General features: G+C 37.2%; 1 protein-coding gene across 1 annotated transcript; it reads left to right on the forward strand.

Moving 5' to 3' along the window:
• The first annotated feature begins 823 nt into the window (after positions 1 to 823).
• LOC127445607 (monoacylglycerol lipase ABHD2) lies at positions 824 to 22107 on the forward strand. The gene is made up of 11 exons (XM_051705751.1): positions 824 to 1000; positions 3832 to 3935; positions 5066 to 5281; positions 9717 to 9892; positions 10507 to 10674; positions 11384 to 11567; positions 15208 to 15300; positions 15591 to 15692; positions 18547 to 18616; positions 18735 to 18819; positions 21475 to 22107. Exons 3-11 carry the CDS (start codon positions 5073 to 5075, stop codon positions 21687 to 21689), a joined length of 1302 nt encoding a protein of 433 aa, XP_051561711.1. The 5' UTR covers positions 824 to 1000; positions 3832 to 3935; positions 5066 to 5072; the 3' UTR covers positions 21690 to 22107.
• The last annotated feature ends 525 nt before the right edge of the window (positions 22108 to 22632 follow it).

Here is a 22632-nt window from a genome sequence, read left to right on the forward strand (position 1 = left end):
TAGAGGGAGAGAAAAAAGAAAAAAAAATGAAAGTGATATTTTCTATCTTTGTGGCTAATATTTGCTAATATTACTTCCTGCATGACAAAAAGCAGAACATTTCATTTCACATCGGATTCAATTGTTGTATTGCAGATCTCTGCAGTTATTTACTGATCTAAACCAATGATCAATATGACACCGCAGGCTGTGAAAATTACTGACAAATCCAACAGATTATGTATACGCCCTATTTACAACATTTTTATTGTGTAAAGTAAATTTGTCTGATCTGTTTGTTGTCAGGTCTAGATGCATTGCTAGATAAAATCTACAATATTATATATTAAGATAAAATTGTTCATAGTTGCTTTTTATAATAATGAAAGAAGCTTATTGTTTAATAATTACTCTTCAGTAATTTTGTATCATTACTCTCTTACATAATTAATTGCCTCTTCTAATTATTTATTTTTTATTTTAAAATGTATATATATATATATATATATATATATATATATATATATATATATATATATATATATATATATGATCGTGAACATTTTTCTCATTTTCTCTACAGTTTTAAGACTGTCACCTTGTGCTCTTAGAAATATGTTTTCTTTCTACAAAAGGCTTCGAAATTCCCCATGTTATTGTTGTCTTCGCCTTTAACCTTGGAGCTGAAGAGGAACGCCAACATTTACACTTCTTTGCAGCCACTACATGTGTTGTTGGGCTTGTATCTGTTCTTCATCTCCTGTTATAAAAAGGGGGCGGAGCCTTGACGCAACTTCTTTTTGTAGCCAATAGCAACCGCTATATGTAAATGTTATGGTTTAAAGCAGGAAGTGCGGTGCGCCACTGTCTGTAACCGAGACGGAGTAGGAAGAAAATGCTAGAAAGGGATAGCGGATAATGCAACGGGAAATAAACACACAGTGTCCTAACGGGAGAGTATACATCTAATTTTTACCGACACGGGAAAAGGGAGCTGCTTATTATCGCTTTGATGAAAGAGGTATGATGCGTTTATCTGCATTGAAATGGATGCGGTTTTTAACTCGTGTGTCTGGAGGGGTGTCGTCTCTGTTTTTCTTGTTTACTTTTATTGTCTGAAATAGTCATGTGATTTTTAATAATTTTGTCAGAAGTAGATATCTCGAATATGTTTATATATCTGTCATGTATATCAAATGTTGCCCATCACACTGTCATTATAATCTTTATCATCATCATCATCGTCATCATCATCATCAGTGTGGCTTAGATTATGTTTACATCTCTAAGACTGTTGTTTTGCATACCCATGCATATCCACATTCTATATAAATTGCCATTGGAGATGTCACTATTTAAGGGTGTTTTGAAGTAAAGGCAGATGCAGGGCCTTCTGCAGGACTGGACTCACACCAGCGCACTGTCACGACCACCATCAACAATAAAATGTGTGTTTATGTGCTGCAGTTTAATACTCTTTTAAATGCTTTTTGGTAACTCTTTATAGTAACATTTATATATTAAAAAAATATACGAAAATATTAAAATATTTTCTTATATAAGCTATTCATAATGTACTTTTAATATGATATGCTTTAAATGTATGTATACATATACACCGATCAGCCACAACATTAAAACCACCTGCCTAATATTGTGTAGGTCCCCCTCGTGCCGCCAAAACAGCGGCAACATGCGTCTCAGAATAGCATTCTGAGATGATATTCGGAGTGGTTATCTGAGTTACCGTAGACTTTGTCAGTTCGAACCAGTTTGGCTATTCTCTGTTGTCCTCTCTCATCAACAAAACATTTCCATCCACAGAACTGCCGCTCACTGGATGTTTTTTGAAAATCCCAGGAGATCAGCAGTTACAGAAATACTCAAACCAGCCCATCTGGCACCAACAATCATGCCACGGCCCATTTTTCCCCATTCTGATGGTTGATGTGAACATTAACTGAAGTTCCTGACCCTTATCTGCATGATTTTATGCACTGCTGCCACATGATTGGCTGATCGGATAATCACATGGATGATTGTTGGTACCAGACAGGCTTGTTTGACTATTTCTGTAACTGCTGATCTCCTGGGATTTTCACACACAACAGTCTCTAGAATTTACTCCGAATAGCGGCAAAAACATCCAGTGAGCAGCAGTTCTACGGACGGAAATGACTTGTTGATGAGAGAGGTCAACAGAGAATAGCCAGACTGGTTCGAACTGACAAAGTCTATGGTAACTCAGATAACCAGGAAAAAACTGTTATCTGAGAATGTTGAATATAATATTAAAAATACAATATTTTAAAATATCTAAAAATCCTTTAAAAAAGATGCATTCACCTGAGAAGCAGCATATAAGATTTTTAGACTTGCTTTTAGAGAATAGATCTTGAATATAAGTGTATTTTGTCTTTACTGCACTCGCAGAAGTGTAACAAAGTGAAAAAATACACTTATATTTGAGATACATTCTCTGAAAGCAAGTCTAAATATCTTATATGTTGCTTCTCAATTAAATGTATCTTGTTAAGGATTTTTAGACTATTTTAAATGGAAAACAAGACAAAAACACTTGATTACAGTAGGATTTTTTGCAGTGAATTTCTTTACTGTATTAAACTTTTTTTTAAAAGATGATTTTGTCCTCTTTATTGTTAGTAAGCATGTTTAATACAACCTTATGAGTCAGGGCACAAGCTGAATAATCGGTTAAGAGCTAAAGATTAATCCTTGCAATAATCGCCAAATAGTCGAATAATCGTTCAAATAATCGTTAATTAATCTATTATCAAAATAATTCTTATTTGCAGCCCTACTCTCAAAGTGCACCAGATTGATGCATTCAACTTTAGAATGTACAGAATTTCCTTATGGGGAAGCATGCACCCAAACCCCCCTAGAGGGTCCACGGTCCACCCACCATAGTCTCACAAAATCCTGTGGGAAACACCGATATTAGAATTACATTATGAATAGCTTTTATGTGAAAATGTATTAATGAAAGTTTCTTGACCTTTCACTATTTTGTTATGTAATGTTATGATGATATTTAAGTAAATTATTTCTGTTTGATTATATTAATATTTATCTTCTCTTTGGGCTTATTTTTGCTCAGAAACAAGGGTGTTACATACAGTACCGAATCTGGCTTGTCTTGGAATTTCTTTGATCGAGGATCGCTATACTGACTGGAATTACTTTGTATTTATAATTAAATTAATTATTTTTTTCATTTGGTAGTGTACAGATTAAGTTCACAACATCATGGATTGATACAAAACAAAGCTTTCTGGGTCATTTTTTATGGGAAATATCAGAATGAAAAATTTGAATGTAGTCCATTTGCTGTGAACTACATGCACATTAAGACATTAATATCAGGGAATCAAGTTGACGGGTGCGTTTCCTGATGATTACAAATTGAAGCTTCCAGTCGGGTTATATCATAACAATGGGTCCTTGTGTTTTAAAATAATTTGTGTTTAACATACAAACCAGGAAATCTTTAGTAATTTAGCACTCTGAAAAGATTTTCATAGACTCCTCTAAAATTTACATAATTACATTACATAAGTCATGTTTTAACAGTCAGAGGTCTAAATAGTTTGGCAAATCCTTATCTAACATGTTGATGTTGTGCCCTGAAGAGAACTTTATGGGGAGCATTTGAGGGTATCATTCAGTGGAACAGCCTATGTGAGTCAGCATTCAGTCTTTTGAGTCTCAGACAGATGGCAGTTCAGTTATTAACACGGGCTTGGTACCTGTGTCTGTTAACATTTAAAGCACATAATCTACCATCTTATCTTTTCTAATACGTGTCTCTATTCTTTCCCTTCTTCATAGATTTGACCAGATCACTGTGACATAAGTTCCACGCCTGAAATATCCTCTGTCTTCAACCGAGAATAATAGTTCACGTACAAGGAACCAAACTACTAACCTACAAAGTAAGTGATCCCATCAGTTTTTATTATTAACTAGCCATTATTTAGTATTTTTTGTTGGTCAACACATTAGAATAGTATAAACCAAGTCTTCCTGTCAAATGATGTCATAGGTCTTCACTCAGTGGAGTTCAAAAGCCCACATTGAAAATCTGCGATCCAAACTTTTTAGGATTTTGACGTAAAATAAAATATTTAAGATTCTGCAAAATTTCTACATTATTCTGCTCTACAAAAAAACAGCCTGATCCCATGCACATTATGTGACCATGGGAACATTTTTGCAAAACAAAATGACGTGGTTCATTACACGTTTCACTTCAGTTTCCCAGTGACATGTCCAGCGAGGGTCGCCAAAAGCGAGTGAATGATGTAATCAGATGAGGATTTTAAGGTGAATATTAGATGGAGGTTTTAATGAGTAAAACGTTCCTTCCTAACCTAAAACTTTAACCTAAAATGAAATGAGAGGTGAACAAAACAGACATCCTTACCCTTAACCAACACCTAAACCTAACCGATAGTGTGGAAAAAAGCAAATCAGACAAGAAAAGCACATTTTCTGAAGCAACTACGTCATTTCGTGTCGCTTCTATGATACTTTCGTCTTGTGTGTCAGCTTGAGTTTATGGCTGGGCTCGAACCGCGATATGCCGAGTCTAAAGTCCAACACTTTATCAGGGGAGCTACCGCACAAGCTAATCGTGTTGGAATAATTGTCTAAATGAAGGTGGATCTGTAATACAAGTGTTAAAATGTCTTGTTTTTCAAATGATGCATTATAGTAAAAGTGTTTCGATATCATAACATAGTGATATATGAGGAATAGAGCAAAAAATAACTATTCATAAAGATTTGTGTGAAAGTGAATAATACGCACAGTTGTTGTAGCACCTCTAGTGTTAATTACACCTGGAAACTGCTGCGAAATGTGCCGCGTTCTACGTAAAAGTCAGTTTGCAAAAATTTTGTTAGAGTAACGTTCACTCTATGAGGCTAGGTTGACAAAAAAAGCAAATATATGACCGTGTATGTTATCCCTAGTTTTTATTATTTTTATTTTTATGTAAACTAACCATTTATGTTAGTTTACTTAAGCAAAGCCTCATTCCTTTGTAACTGCTAATTTTCAGAGCAAAAATGAGCTCTCACAATTCAGAGGTGTACACAGTTGCACCGGAGATGCCAGCCATGTTTGACGGCATGAAGTTGGCAGCTGTAGCCACAGTGCTCTACATCATTGTCCGGTGCCTAAATTTGAAAAGTCCCACAGCTCCTCCAGATCTCACATACCAGGAGACAGCGCTCAACCACTTCCTGCTCAAGTCCTGTCCTATCCTGACCAAAGAGTGAGTATGACACATCTGATTATCATTAGCAAATCAGCTGAGTTACCGTATCTACTGAGCAAACTGCACCTCAGAATAGCTTAAAGTCTGTTGCTGAACCAGTACTGCTTTTAGCACATTGTTGCCAAGTCAAACGCAGCTCTCTTAGTCACATTTATAAATATATGGCTCAAGAGCAACTTTGGTAGGATATAATACTATGGAGAAATGTAAGCTTTCATTACTTGAAAGGTTGGCTGCTGTTATCAGTAATGATGTTTGTTAATTTAAAGTTTAAAGATTAAATGCGTTTATTCAGTTCGATTAATTATATAAAAAATAGCACATAAAAAATTAACGTTATCAATCATGTTCCTAGACCGCATTAAGAAATATTCCTACCATCAGAGCAATTCACTCTTGAAGTACCACCTATTTTCAGCAGGGGCAGTAAGCGAAACTCCAGCGCAAAACACATAGCTTTACAGACAACAAACTACACTCAGGCTGCATCCGAATCCAAAGGTAGCTTTCTTGTTGCCTCACTGCCTTATCAGTCAATGACTCAACAGACAGCGTTTGCGTACGAAGGCACCTCCAGAAACTGGTTTTGGACGGGCTACTGAGGCAGTGTAACATCACCTCGTTGCTAGGATACCAGCAATTGATTAACGCCATCTGGTGTCTGCTTCATACATCTAACCCAGGGGTGTCAAACTCAGTTCCTGGAGGGCCGCAGCCCTGCTCCAAAATGCCTCCTTGTAATCTTCAAGCACTCCTGAAGACCTTGATTAGCTGCTTCAGGTGTGTTTAATTAGGGTTGGAGCTAAACTCTGCTGGACTGTGGCCCTCCAGGAACCGAGTTTGACACCCCTGATCTAACCTATCCAAAATGGTCTAATAATCTAGAACAAAATCAAGAGAGTTTTGGCGATAACCAAGTGTAACTACAATAATAATTTCTCGCTAGAAATGAAATCAAAAGTCAGCTGCCATTTGTTTTCTTCAGCTCAACCGCTGTGGATCCGTCAAAAGTGCCATAGTATAACTATGTTTTTGGGCATGACACTATAATACTTCCATGTTTTTGTATCATGGTTATAATATGGTATTCTTTGAAGTACCTTTACTACCATACTACCATATGGATATAATGGTTTATGAATATATCAGTCAGTAGTACTATGAAATATGTCAGAATTCCATGGCATTGCCATCGGATTCCATTACTGTCCATTACTGTACCATGGTGCACCACAATACAATTTTTGTAAGGATCACCAGTCTTTGCACAACATATAACCAACTAAACTTTAATGAAACATAGGGAAAATAGAGAAGATGGCATTGTTCATCAAACAAAAAGAATGATTCCACCTTTAGAGTACAGTTGTTGTTCAACAAAATAGTCAAATTTACAGCTGAAAATAACCCTAAAGTCTGATTGTCACGTAATATTCTCAGTGTATTACAAATGTAAAATAAAGAATAGTTGACTAACAGCTTCTGCCATATTAAAAAATGTTTTTTGTGTTTTGTAGGTTTTTCGGTAATACCAGAGACATTCTTTGATGCTGTTTGGTATAAAAACTTTACGCATTTTAGTCAAGTTACAAACTCTTTTGCCTTAGTTTATTAAAAAGATCAGTGCGGTACTGCTTGAAAAATTCTTTGTTGGATGTGAAGACTTAAGGTTATTACACTGTTTATGTTTGAAGCCAAGACAAAGGCTGCCTTTCCAATAAAAGCAGTAGAAATATTTATATACCTGTGCCACAATTGTACATTATGTAATCAACTATGTAGATACCAGCTTGACTGGATGATTTATCAAACCACTGATAGTCTTGGCTATTTTTGTTTAAATTCCAAGAGATGAATATCATTAATTTCATTGTACTTGGGCAGAATCTGCAATTAAAATGAGAAAAATATCTCTTGGAGGCTGTTCCATATATTGACCTCAGAAGTTGCAATATGCATATGTCCGTTGTGCCCCTGCAAGTGGGTGTTTCTTCTGTAATCCAAAGTGACTCCTGGCTGGTTATGTAATCATTATTTTCCAGTCCAGCTACTACACTAGGGATCAATCGACAAAACACAGCACGTTGTCCGTACTTATCCTTATCTCTTCAGTAGCACAATTAGCTTTTCCCATGTATGCTCCTGCAAAGTGTTGTCCAGCGAAACACCCTTTAAGAAAACAGCTGTATGTACGTTCAGAGTTTGAAGATCAAAAGTTTATTTTGTCAAGCTTTGATAATGGACATGCAGGTCTGAGATATTGTGTTGTGGGTCTGGACTTCGGAACATTATTAGGCATGTCCTGCCAACACAGCCCTACTGCTGCATGCTTCCTTGTTTTTTTTTTTTTTTTCATCTTTTATGGTTACTGATGACTGCAGCTCAACAAAGCGAGGAATGGTTAAAGATCAAGTACAGCGAACAAAAAAGCCTTCATTTTCAGTCAGTTCTATTGTTAGAAGAGTCATGCGCAATCTTTGTTTCTCAACATTCCTGAGAAGCGCCCAGATTATTTAAAGGGTGTCTTTGGTATTTGGTATTTGTGTTGCTAAATTTATCCATTCTTGGGAGTTCTGAACTTTACTTACCTCCACTGACTTGGTTTTACATTAAAGCGGCATCTCTTTCTGCTAATCCTGTTGTCTTCTTAGATGACCGTGTCATAGGGACCAGATTAAACCACTCTGGCTTTGATTCCTTCTAACCGATATGTCAAGGGTAATAATACAGAATTGATGCTGGCTATGTAGTAACGTTTCAGACTATATGATTAGAGCATCTTATGTAATACTTCAGGTGGTATGTAATAGATTGCAGTGACATGGGTAATGGGGGTAGGGAAGGTGTGCAGTGGACTTTGGGTGCTGCAATTATTACGCTGACTTTGTGTAACTGAATATTGTGTAATTGAAAGTAAGTCTGTCTCATATCCCATTGGCCTGGATAAGCTATCAGAATAAAGGATGGCCAAGTTGGTCAGGTCATAGCCAGTGTGAGAATGGTATGTTTCGTAAAAATAATATTCAAGAATCTGAAAAATTATGGCTCAAAACAGTAATATTCTAGAATTGTGCGGCTCAAAACTGATATTCTAGAATATTAATGCTTAAAGCTGTAAAATTCTAGAATGTTATGACTTAAAACAGGGATATGCTAGAATGTCATGATATTCTGGTATGTTACAGCTCAAAACTGTGAAATTCTTCAATGTTACAACTCAAAGCAGTGATACTCTAGAATGTTATGGCTCAAAACTGTGATATTCGTAATTGTTACAGCTCAAAACTGTTAAGTTTTTAAAAAGTGACCAGTTGAGCTTTTGTATGATTATTCTCAAGATATGAGGTTGGAGACACGATGTGCTGAAAACAAATAAATAAATAAAAATCTCGGCAACCATCGGCATTTTTGCCGATAACCGATAGTTCCAAAAAAGCAACTATTGGCTCAGATTAATCGGTAAAACCGATATATTGACTTACCTCTAGTTGTGATCTAAAACCTAAAACATTTTCGACTGTAAAACATTTCATTCCACATTGTGCAAGTTTCCAAATGCCTTTTATGTGGAATTTAAATTAATAAAGAATAAACATGGTGGTTGTCTGACAACCCCAGTTTGTCATTTCGAACTAGAAAGGACACTTGTATCGATTCACACCATCTAATTGACTTGCTAAACTCTGCCTCTATAAATAATAACAATAAACTCTTTTATTGACCACTACTACCTTCGCAACTATCTATTAAAGTACATACTCCTAAGTTCATGTTGCAGAAATGTTAGCAAGTCACTTATCAATTGTAATTGCTTTCAAATGAGCTTTCTAGATCTTCTGTTGTTTGTGGTAAACAGCAGATAAAATGCTTTGCAATATCATGTTTCCACACAAATCCATTCAGTTTGTACCAATTACTGAAAACGTTTGACAGAAAATCACACTGTTCACAGAAATGTCAAGTTTTTTGACCTAGCAATCTAGGAGCTTATCGAAGGGCTAAGCTGGCTATTGGGTCAAGCTTAATTGGTGGGTGGGACTGTTATATAACTGCACAGTGCACCTTTTTGTTGTCTGCTCTCAGCTGTTATGTGAAACATTCCAGTGCCTGCTGTTATTATAGTAACCTGAAGGACTTGGAAATGTAGGCTGCTGCCCTCATGGTTTACTTATCAGTTTACCATGCAGAAACATGCATTTGTAAATTAAATAAATGGTTTGCATACTCCCTGCAGTGAAGCAGATTTATTAACGCAGCACACTTGAAAGTCATGTTTTTCGTGATTGCATCGAGAGCAGATTCCTTTGTTTTTAAATTGATATTTGTAACCTATTGCATTTGTTCTCCCTTATGCTGAGTATAGCTACTTTTTTTGATTGGCCACAAAATCAAGTATTATGTAACTAAATGGAGATTTTGTTACATTGTCTAGGTACATTCCTCCTCTGCTATGGGGTAAAAGTGGTCATCTTCAGACGGCCCTCTATGGAAAGTTGGGTCGAGTTAGTTCTCCACACCCGTACGGCCTGCGCAAATATCTGCCCATGCAGGACGGGGCCACAGCGACTTTTGACCTCTTTGAACCCCTGGCGGATCATCAAACTGGAGGTCAGTGCCACGGAGCTGGTTACTTTTTAGCCTGGACTGGGTGGTAACACTACACTGCACTGTGGAAACCTGATGATTTAAGAGTCTCTCATTCAAGTTCAATGAGGAAGTTGTCATGTAAATGAAATAAACAGCTTGCATACTCCCTTCAGTGAAGCAGAGTTATTTAATTAATGCAGCACACTTGAAAGTCAACATGAAACGCCATTCACAACCTATTTTACTTCTGTTATCAGACATATTTCTGAGTGAAACAGGGTGCTTGGGAAGCAGTGTAGGCCAGTCAATTTTGATTTCATGTTTACTTGCATAGTACAAAAAAGTAATAAAAATATAATTGTAATGGACAAAAAATATGCATCTTTGCAATTGCAGTATGTCGATGTCAAATTCAACACATTAGAAAGTGACGTTTATGCAACTATGTTGTTATTCAAATACTGTATTTTGCATTTGTTTGCTCTGTGCCAACATTGTGGCACATTATCGTAGTTTAATCTTCTTTCCCGGTAATGCAGAACAATTCGAACATTTGTCTACATAACTTTGCATTTATTTGTCTGCATGAGAAATGCCTTCCAGGCATTCTCAATGTTTCTGTGTTTGCTTCACAGAGGACGTCACCATGGTTATTTGCCCTGGCATTGGAAACCACAGTGAGAAGCACTATATCCGTACGTTTGTGGATCATTCGCAGAAACAGGGCTACCGCTGTGCTGTGCTCAATCACCTTGGGGCCTTGCCTAACATTGAGCTCACCTCGCCACGTATGTTCACCTACGGTACGACACTTCTGCTGGACTTCATGAAGATATATTAATTGTTTTTATGGAGTATGAGAAGTAAATGTGTTTATCCAGGAGGTGTCAACCTTTTACAGTGATTCAGTGAATCAGTTAGACACATTTCATGTTATTAAGTAATAAGCGAAAGAGGCCATGCATTACATTGATTTTACTACAGATAAGGGATGTTGTCATGCACAATTTGAAGTGCATGATAAAAGGGAGCTAGATTCAATGAATGTTTAAGGTTGGTAAGAAACATAATGGTTAAACTCAAAAACTTAATGGCAAAGACTTTGCTATTTAAGGTCTAATAGCTTAACAGCAAGCCAAACTGCCTAATGTAATAGAACTGTAATAAAATGTGACACATTCGATGAGATTTTAGAATGCAATTTTTTTTTTTTTTTGTGTCAATCTAGTCAGTTTTGTTTACAGCAGTGTTAAGCAAGTTAAATAAAATGAATTCACCTAAAATCAGGTGCCAGACAGGTTAAAGTTTACCAAAAAGAATACATTTTCCAAGGATCGCCCGAATGCCACCAATTATAAAAAAAAATATATATATATATATTATTATTATTATTTTTTTTATTTTTTTATACATATAAACAAAGTACCAGTTTAATAATTGTCTAATGGAGGTTTCAGTTCACAAAACAATACTAAACAGTAATCAAATGCTTTTTTTTTTTTCTTTCTACAGGCTGTACATGGGAGTTTGCAGCAATGGTGGGGTTCATAAAGAAGGCTTTTCCTCAGACAAAACTTATTGTTGTGGGCTTCAGTCTGGGGGGAAATATTGTTTGCAAGTTCTTGGGAGAGAACCGCACCAACCAGGAGCGGGTTTTGTGCTGTGTGAGCGTGTGCCAGGGCTACAGTGCACTAAGGTGAGCCTTAGTTCTGTTCCCAGAGAATAGCTACATAACAGACGTCACTCTAAAGGGTTAGGCGTTCTGCCCTGATAAATATGCCGGCAGCTTGATTTGCTTCAGGTGTTATTGAAGGGACAAGTTGGAACGTTTTAACTGCTGTTGTCAGTGGACTTCAGCTGATCTTTATATCTTGTACAGACAAACTACAATGTTCACACTCATTGTAGTTTGCTTATTTAAAAGGGACAGATGGTCTCAGTATTGTTTCCACCTACTTTCTTTTGCCTGTCGAATTAATGTACTGCATGGAAAGTACATACACTTTGTGTTTACATTTGCGCAAGCATATCTTTGTTAGCTGAATTAGTGCCTCCACAGTTTTACTTTTTAAAAACTGAAGGGCTAATGGAAAGGGTACTCATTACAGGGGGGCTTTTCAGGGCCTAACTACCCAAAGTAATTTGAAACCAACAGTCTTAAAAAGTACATGTATTTAAGCACTCTTAAAGGAATATTCTGGGTTCAATACAAGTTAAGCTCAATCGACAGCATTTGTGGCATAATGTTGATTATCACAAAAATTAATTTAGACTCGTCCGTCCTTTTCTTTAAAAAAGTTCCATCTTTGGAATGCTCTTGGGAGACTATTTCCAGTCATGCCAGTGCAGCTCCTATCTACTTGAATGGGGGAACACAGAAATCTCAAAAAATGGTTGGTCACGGTTACGATCAAAGAGCATATTTTAAATCGGCAGGAAAATCTGACAAAACTGGTATCATACATTGTGATTCATTATCTCATATTACACTAAAAACTTTCCTGGCTTGTATAGCTAATGCAAATGCGCATTCTCGAGTTGATTGACAGGCGATGTCTGTACCTAAAAGGTTATTGGCTCTTACCTGTTAGGCAGGACTTCCTTTCTACCTCCATTGACCGTTGGGTGCTAGAGTTTCTTGCTTGGGTGTTTCAGTTTCTCCCATTCATTTGAATAGAAGTGGCCCGTCTGTGCTAAATAGTCTCTGGCTTTACTTGTATTGAACACGGAATATTCCTTTAATTGTACACATTACATGAGGAACAGTTCAACAGTGCTTTAAAAAATGTCGATCACAAACGTTAGTCACACTTTTTAAGTTAATCAGACTGCATAATTTTACGTGGCACCAAATTGTAAGTCATGTTCACTTGAGGAGGTAACCTGTCTTGAAAACAGGTGATCCTGGGTTAAATCCCATTGGTGCCTCCAATTTTATGTAGCACCCCCAAGACCTCTTCTGTCTGAATTTCCTTAAAAGCTAAAGAAAAATTGCTGGATCTGTCTTTTTTTCTTTTGAAGATGTACTAGCATCAAGACAGAAACAACAGCTCCTCTCATGAACTGTTCTATGCATGCTCTGTCCGTGTTGCTGGCAGGAACACCTCTTTGCTGGACCACTTTGAACAGGGACAGTTCCAAGTACCTGAGAAAATCAGATAACTCGGTTGCTGATGCATCAGGCGGAATGCAAAATATAAGTTCTCTCCTGACTAGCATTTTCAAGAGCTTCCAAGCATTTTTGAGCAGTAACCTCAGGATCAGTGACTCTGGATGCTTTTACTACAAGTGCTCGCCCTTTAAGACTTTCCATCAGTCTCCGTTTTTTGTCTTTATCTGAGCAATCACATTCTTCAACCATGAGCCATGCTTGCTGTGGCCAATATGCAGATTGCTCCTCACTTGCTGGAGTCAGCAATATACCGGAAAAGAGATGCAGTACGTATAGCGAGATGCATAGTGACAGTAGGCAGCTTGAACACGCTTCTTTGGGATCAGTGTAGGACAGTATATTGGTGAAACCTAAGTGTTTCAGTTTATTATAGTTTTACATATCACAAAAAAAACTTTGTTTAAAAACTATATGGTTGGTTAACTGTGCTCTTGAGGTCATTGTAGAATTTGCACGCTGACTATAAAGATAGCAATGTTGACACGTTGAGATCTATAAAGAGGAACATAGCAACGGGTCTAACAACTAAACATGGAACAAGCTGTTGCACATCACTGTCAAAGAATAAGCAGCTGATGCCTGCTTCCTTGTGGAGGAAGGAGCTCTGGAATGTGGTATGTGTGTTTGGATTTCAGTGAATCCTAAAGCCACACCTTTGCTGTCAATGCGGCTATCTGTCCGGTTTGCCAGCAGCTCCTCTGGGTTTTTCTAGACTGTGTCAGCAGGCTTGGCACTTGTATATGAATGTTGCCAAACAGTTTAGCTCTCCCTTCAGACAGGATTACCGAATCTGTAAAGCCTCCGCTAATCTGCTTTTCATGATTATCTTGCAGATTATTGTTTTCAAGATCCCTTTTAATGCACCTTTTGAATTGAAATGAAATTGATATTAAAGGGGTCATACTGTAGTTTTTTTTTTTTTTTTTTTTTTTTAGCATTTTTTGTTAAGGTCCACTTAAACATGTACGGTCCACTTCACCCTTTAATGAATGCTTTGGGTCTTTAGTGACCTGGTACCTCATTCCACCTTCTTTATCTCATCCGTTATTTGAGCTATACCCCCACTTCTTTAGTATTATCTACTTATCTTATGAATTGTCTAACAATACAAAAAATGGCAAAATTGCAAAAACATACTTTTTTCTAATGGTTTAATTACCAAAAGTGTAAAGTGTCTTTAGTGACCTGAGATATGTAATAGTGTGGCAATATATATTTCCTCTTCTATAAATCATATTTTTATGACTTTCACAGGATATCCATTTCTTTGTATAAGACATAAGTGACATTCATACAAACTACTACTATATCATGTAGATTTTCTGCACAATGGTGGTGAATTATCAGTATATAATATGCATTTGCACATACATATTAAACATGTTATGTGTTACTCAAAGTGACGCTGTTGTTTAAGTAATTGACCTGATTTACATTTGACGTTGCTTTTTGATGAAGAAGCAACGTGGAAGTAAACCATAGCAAGTGTAACACATGTATAGTTTTAGTTGGCTATTGTCATTTGGGTGTACTACTGAAATTCTATAAGTTGTGTGTCTATTTGGACTCAATAAATGCCTGGAAAAATACATATGTGTAGCTTATGTGTAGCTCAGTATGCGTTTGACAGCCAGTTGAGTCTCGTAAAATTTCAGCGACGTAATGAATCCCGTTCTGTTTGCTGTCTTGTTCAATCGAGTTTTTAGCTGCCCCATCCATCAAAAACAGCCTATTTACAAAGCATGAATTACAATGTGATACATTCACAAAGCAATCTGTGCTGAAATGTGCCACTCAAGCAGTTAAAGTCAGACTGAAATTGTCAGAGATCTTGTTAAAAAGTAAACTTCAGTGGCTCATTTCTATTTATTTATCTATGTATTTAATTGTATTTCTGTTGTGATCCTTCAGAAGGATATGCAGAGTTGTAGGTGCTACACAATGCTAGGAACAGCACATGGTTTTTGCAAATAAAGAGTTTTGACTTACAGTATGATTTCCATAGTACATCAAACTCCTTTATCTAAAAAGCGAAAATATTGCATTTTTCATGCACACACTGTTATTGGTCACTCTTACTGATGATAGTGTAGTATTAGGCACTATTACAAGTAAGTGTAAATAGCATTGATTGCTCATCCTGTCTTGTGTGCTGATTTATTAGGGCCCAGGAGACGTTTCTGCAGTGGGACCAGTGCCGTCGCTTCTATAACTTCCTGATGGCCGACAACATGAAGAAGATCATTTTGTCTCACAGGTACTGTTCATCTTGCCTGCAGTATTGAATCTGACTTAAGTGTGAATGGTGGTAAGTGGCTTGCTGTTACATACCCCTCTATCTTCGCATGAGATGCTTCTTATGAAACTGTTATGAGCTCACATTTTCTTTAGCAATCGAGCCATTAGGAGACATCAGAATAACTTGATAACTTGATGACACAAACAAGATAAATTAACCTCCCTCTGAGTGGTAAGAGATCATAAATCTAATCAATGAGCTGTCATGTGACCAGAGTCAGCACGAAGGTTTGTTTTGTGGTTCAACAGAAGCGTTTTATTCGGCATGGGCTCAACTAAAATGGTGGACGCAGATTTGAGTCGTCTCTACACTGCCACGTCACTCATGCAGATCGATGACAACATCATGAGGTGAGTGGAGGGAAACTGCTAAATGTGTTTTTGTAACACCATCTTGTGAAATAGAAACAAGCAAATTGGTGCACTTAGTATTGGTATTGTACTTAGTAAAACTCAAAAATTACAAAGCCAAGGAATACAAGAACAAAAATAGTTCTTTTATAGGAACTCAGAGGAGATTTTTATTTGTTTATTTTTTTTAAACGATTTTCACACCTTAAAAGCATACTTAAGCATTTGAGGTGTGAAAGTCTTTTTTTATGAAAATTTGCCTCAACCCCACATTGTCATGTATGTTCAACGTAATCTCATGAGAATTAGTTTGTATTCTTCTGTAAAGTTTGGTTCTAGCAAATGCAAATTTGCTTACGTTTGCATAGATACAGAAACACACAATGTTGACGAATTGACAGCATCTAAAACGTTGTCATTTGACGTATTAGCACCTTTAGAAACGTACAAATGTTGACGTGTACGGTTTCAATCAATTAATAGTGAATTCATGGAATTAATCCGCTAATCAGCTGGTTTCATTCGGATCTGTGTGATTTCCGTGGACCCAATCAATGTTTTAAAGGTTTATATCACTTTAACCAAGACAACTTTAAAATATAAAAAATGAATTACAATACTGTAAGCGTTTAATTGTTTAAAGGTGCAGTATGTAAGATTCAGAAACCCTTGTTATTAATGACACCTGTGGCCGTTAAGCGAACTGCATCCAGCTACCTGTTGCTCGCGCTCGTGCGCACACTCCATAGGGACGCGAGTGAGTGAGCATTGACCAAAACCAGGGGTGGACTAGCCATCGGGAGAACCGGGACTTTTCCCAGTGGGCCGGCCGTGAAATGGGGCTGAATGGGCCGCGATAAGCTGAAATCGGTGCCACGGTATACCCCCCCACCTCCCCCCCACCGCTCAACAACTTTTGGCCCAGTTTCTATGTAAAATCCCGGGCCGATTTCTCTTCCCAGTCTGCCCCTGACCAAAACAATGACGTAATGTACAAAGAGACTGAATGTGATTCACCGGCATCATGCTGACAGATGAGGTAGCATAATTAAAATTACAGTTATGATTGTTTTACTACAAACTTTGAGACTAAACTAAAACTGCTTATCAGCTAACATAGTATAATGATACACACATACAGCTACATACTACCAAACTATACCAGACAGTTTACTGTTGCACTGAAGTTACACTACTGGTCAAAAGTTTTGAAACACTCATTCTTTATTATAATTATTTTCACATTTTAGAATAATAGTAAAGTCATCAAAACTATGGAATAACATAAATGGAACTACGGGAATTATGTTGTGACTAAACAAAACCGTGTTATATTTTAGCATCTTCATAGTAGTCACCCTTTGCCTAGAATTTGCAGACATGTACTCTTGACATTTTCTCAACCAACTTCTTGAGGTATCACCCTGGGATGCTTTTTAAACAGTATTTATACATCTATGTTGGGCACTTATTGGCTGCTTTTCTTTATTATTTGGTCCAAGTCATCAATTTCAAAAACCTTTTTTTTATTTTTTTTTATTAAATTTGAGTTTTATAATTAAATTAATATGGTGGCACAATTCTATTTTTGTCTACAAAACTAATTTCAAACATTTAAACATATGCCTTCAGATCAAAAGATTTTTAAGATCATGAGAAACATTTCAGTCAAGTGTTTCAGAACTTTTGACCGGTAGTGTGTATTGCACTATTGTATGTTTTGTATGTCGCATGTTGTACTATGAATAAGAAACCAGCGTATTTGCTTAAATTTATCCTGTATACCTGACTTTTAGTATAAAGAGAAGATCGTTGAAATTATTTTAAAGTTCCGAAGCAAGGTAGCTTGCAATTCGTCAGCATTAGCAGGCAAGATCAAGTTAGCTAAAATTACACAGATCAATCCTTATGGCACTATATTTCACATGCTTTGCAGTTATGTAAGCTTAACTGTCCAATAAGAAGAATGCCAATTCAGGGTCGGTTTTGATCCCTAAAACCGAACGAAGGTCCCTCCATGAATCAAATGCCCTGCCAATGTTCACTCTAGTTTTCGCTCGACCACGATCACGTTCCCGCTTGGCCAGACTGGATTCAGTAGATAACATTTTGTAGTTTGTGTAGGAGTCGGTGTTGTGCTGGGAGCCGGCCATTTGCTGGATTCCATCATTAAGATAACGTTACCTAGTGCAGTTTGTTGTCTCCATTAAATTTTATGTTATTTGATCCCTGATTATTAGATGTTAAACAGCACGGAGTAATTTCGTCATCTCAAATCACAAAACTTTGTGATTAGCCCAAAGCAGACTTCCTACGTTAGTGCAGCATGACCTTGTACTTGCTCAAACAGATAATGTTTTGGCTTTGTTCACATATAACATAAAAACAGAACTTTTCTGCAAATGTTACAACTTCTCATTCATTGAATCATATTTTCCAATGGATCCTGTTCACACATGATCTTGAAACAGAAAAATGCTGTAAAAAAAGTGTTAAAGTAATAATTAATTCCTTGCATTATATAGCGCTTTTCTAGGCTCTCAAAGCACTTTACATAGTATACGGGGAATCTCCTCAACCACCACCAGTGTGCACCATCCACCTGGATGATGCGACGGCAGCCATAGTACGCCAGAACGCCCACCACACACCAGCTATTGGTGGAGAAGAGAGAGTAGAGTTATAAAGCCAATTAATCAGTGGGGATTATTAGGAGGCCATGATTGAGAAGGGCCAATGGGGGAATTTGGCCAGGACACCGGGGTTACACCCCTACACTTTACGAGAAGTGTCCTGAGATTTCAACTTGCTAAATTGTAGTAACTAGTATAATTGATATCACTTTGTTTTCTAGAAAATTCCATGGACACAACTCTCTGAAAGAGTACTATGAGAAGGAGAGCTGTGTTCATTACATTCATAATGTAAGTAAAATAATAAACCACTTGTATTTAATTAGTAACATAGTAGTGTCCAGTTCTAAATGAGATGTTTAACAGATCTTCTCATGGTTTGACTTGTTCTTCTCTCTGTGTTCTGTAGATAAATGTGCCTCTGCTGCTGGTGAACTCTGGTGATGATCCTCTTGTGCACAACACTTTGCTCACCATTCCTCGTACACTTGCAGGTACAGCACTGAACACTACTTACTGAAACTATGCACACTGATCTAATATTAGATTATGACCTCATATGCCAAAAATGTCCAGAATTACTGTTCACAGAGCTCCACAAAGTTGACTACCAGCATGCATGTGACATCCTTGAGATCTCTATAATAGAACTATATAACTATTGTGAAATAGTTATTACTAATAGTTATTACTAGAAATTACTAGTGTTGTCAGTCGATTAAAATATTTAATCGTGATTAATCGCATGATTTTTCATACTTAATTGGGATTATTCGCAAATTTCAAAAGTGTTTAAATTTGACTATACAGTTGTGCTCAAAAGTTTGCATACCCTGGCAGAAATAGTGAAATTTTGGCATTGTTTTTAATTTAAGGATCGTGATCATATGAAGCCATTTATTATCACATAGTTGTCTGGCTCCTTTTTAAATCATAATGATAACAGAAATCACCCAAATGGCCCTGATCAAAAGTTTACATACCCTTGAATGTTTGGCTTTGTTGCAGACACACAAGGTGACACACACAGGTTTAAATGGCAATTAAAGGTTAATTTCCCACACCTGTGGTTTTTTAAATTGCAATTAGTGTCTGTGTATAAATAGTCAATGAGTTTGTTAGCTCTCACGTGGATGCACTGAGCAGGCTAGATACCGAGCCATGGGGAGCAGAAAAGAACTGTCAAAAGACCTGTGTAACAAGGTAATGGAAAGATATATATAGAGATGGAAAAGGATATAAAAAGACATCCAAGGCTTTAAAAATGCCAGTCAATACTGTTCATCACTTATTAAGAAGTGGAAAATTCGGGGATCTCTTGATACCAAGCCAAGGTCAGGTAGGCCAAGAAAGATTTCAGCCACAATTGCCAGAAGAATTGTTCGGGATACAAAGAAAAACCCACAGGTAACCTCAGGAGAAATACAGGCTGCTCTGGAAAAAGACGGTGTGGTTGTTTCAAGGAGCACAATATGACGATACTTGAACAAAAATGAGCTGCACGTTCGAGTTGCCAGAAAGAAGCCTTTACTGCACCAATGTCACAAAGCCCGGTTACAATATGCCTGACAATACCTTGACATGCCTCACAGCTTCTGGCATACTGTAGTTTGGAGTGACGAGACCAAAATAGAGCTTTATGTTCACAACCATAAGCGCTATGTTTGGAGAGGGGTCAGCAAGGCCTATAGTGAAAAGAATACCATCCCCACTGTGAAGCATGGTGGTGGCTCACTGATGTTTTGGGGGTGTGTGAGCTCTAAAGGCACAGGGAATCTTGTGAAAATTGATGGCAAGATGAATGCAGCATGTTATCAGAAAATACTGGCAGACAATTTGCATTCTTCTGCATGAAAGCTGCGCATGGGACGCTTTTGGACAAGGCCAAGTTGACCCTCCAGTGGTTACAGCAGAAAAAGGTGAAGGTTCTGGAGTGGCCATCACAGTCTCCTGATCTTAATAGCATTGAGCCACTCTGGGGAGATCTCAAACTTGCGGTTCATGCAAGATGACCAAAGACTTTGCATGACCTGGAGGCATTTTGCCAAGACGATTGGGCAGCTATACCACCTGCAAGAATTTGGGGCCTCATAGACAACTATTACAAAAGACTGCACGCTGTCATTGATGCTAAAGGGGGCAATACACAGTATTAAGAACTAAGGGTATGCAGACTTTTGAACAGGGGTCATTTAATTTTTTTCTTTGTTGCCATGTTTTGTTTTATGATTGTGCCATTCTGTTTTAACCTACAGCTGAATATGAATCCCATAAGAAATAAAAAAAATTTGTTTTGCCTGCTCACTCATGTTTTCTTTAAAAATGGTACATATATTACCAATTCTCCAAGGGTATGCAAACTTTTGAGCACAACTGTATATACTGTACTACTTTTCCTGTCAAAATGCATTTAGTAACAAAATATTTAACATTGTTTTATTAACATTTTACAAACAAAGTATTCCACGATATAAAGACAGAAACGCACTAAAATAGCTCCAATGGAAGTAACATTAAATGTTTTCTGAAGCCTGAGTGGGAGGTTGACTAATTGAAATCTAGTCCCCATAGGTTGAGGATTCGATACAAGGGGCATTAAATCTCTCAACCCTTCCTTGGTCTTGCAGAACTTTCGGACCCATTTAGAGAGCCTCTTGTTTTGCTTTTAGCGCCGACATTGCGCATGTAAATTATACTTTATCCAAATGATAAAGAAGGAAATGCTTCACTCCAGAAAGTCATGTGAATCCAGCTTTTTTTGGTTAAAATATCCTTTCTCAATCACTTATTGACACAGAATCACTGTTGCATGTGTTTGTGTTGTGTGCGTCAGTATAATATGCCATGCATCGCAAAGGTTCTGCCCTATTCCAACCAGTGTTCAGCACTCACACAGAGCTGAATGAAATGTCAAATTGGTAAATGTGTTAATCGCGATTAAGAAAACTTAATGCGTTAAACGTTTTCAATTAATCTCATGCATTAATGCGTTAATTTCGCGTTAATTTACTCATACTGTAATATAAGATTTTGGCCATACCGCCTGCTCCTATGCTAGACACTACACCAAAATTTTACATTTTGCACTCATTCACTGTTGTTGCAATTCTTAATTATTATTTCTGTGTTGGTGTTCCCCCCCTTTCCAGAAAAGAAAGAAAATGTGATATTTGCGCTAACACTGCACGGTGGGCACCTGGGTTTCTTCGAGGGTGCTGTACTGTTCCCTCAGCCCCTCACGTGGATGGACAAGGTCATTGTGGGTTACGCCAACGCCATCTGCCAGTGGGAGAAACAGAAACCGCCATGCCAAAGTCAAGGCGATCATTCCAGTGAAACCAAATGCCAAGACAGTAAATCCTAACCACTCTCATCTGCAGTTCACCACCACCGATCATTTGCCCCACGCACATGATGGATCATGCCACCATCTTCAAGCATTCACTGTCAGTCGGGGAAAAGTAGATTTCTCTTTATCACAGTTCATCGACAGCCTGAATCGCAACCACTTAAACATTTCCGAGTGAGAGAACGGAACCAAAAACAATGACCAAAAACAATCAAATGTCGTGTGTAGCGAGGACGCTGTATTAGATTTACAGTAATTTGTAGTTACATATTACGTAGATATCTCTTGCGCTCTAATTAGGAAACATTGAAAACTGGTTCATTTTTACCACTGCAATAGAGGAAAAGCTCTCGCAGTAGCACACTAAAACATGTCCAAGTCACATTTCACCTTAAAATCAACAATATATATATAACATATATTTTGCAATAAATATTATTTTTTAGGAGCATTAATTTTTTTTGCATTGTGACATTATTATCTCTATTCCCCCAAAGTCTTCTTGTAATTCTTATTCTTATCAGGGGTGATTCTCATGACATTCTTATTACTTTTTTTATTGAATTACACTTTAAAAAAGGTTTTTTTATTATTATTTAAGTCACAAAAAAAACGCAACAATGGTTTTAAGAATGGGCCTCATTTTCTCTACGCAAAATACCTTTTCTTATGTATGTCTTTTGATTTTAGGTTTTAGTTTCACCCAGCCAGTTTCGTAATAGTAAACCAACACGGCACACATCACTGTACATAACACACGATTTTATGGAAAGCGACCGTTAAGCAGGCACTGTGTGCTTATGGATATGACAGGCACACCGTTTGTGCTCATACTGTGTGATATTAGGCATCGAACTTCTGCTTTTTGTCTGGTAACTATTTAGCACAGGCTAGCTTTCATATACTCATATAAAGTCATTTAGAACTAGACTTTCTCACTTATACCACATAAGACATG

The sequence above is a fragment of the Myxocyprinus asiaticus genome, chromosome 1 (assembly GCF_019703515.2).
Source record: "Myxocyprinus asiaticus isolate MX2 ecotype Aquarium Trade chromosome 1, UBuf_Myxa_2, whole genome shotgun sequence".
Lineage (NCBI taxonomy): Eukaryota > Metazoa > Chordata > Actinopteri > Cypriniformes > Catostomidae > Myxocyprinus > Myxocyprinus asiaticus.

Excerpts from the sequence above, each read along its gene's own strand:
- LOC127445607 (XM_051705751.1), top strand. The coding sequence starts at position 5,073 with ATGAGCTCTCACAATTCAGAGGTGTACACAGTTGCACCGGAGATGCCA. Across the intron at positions 5,282-9,716 it reads TGTCCTATCCTGACCAAAGA|GTACATTCCTCCTCTGCTAT; the intron begins GTGAGTATGACA and ends TACATTGTCTAG. Across the intron at positions 18,820-21,474 it reads CATTCCTCGTACACTTGCAG|AAAAGAAAGAAAATGTGATA; the intron begins GTACAGCACTGA and ends CCCCCTTTCCAG.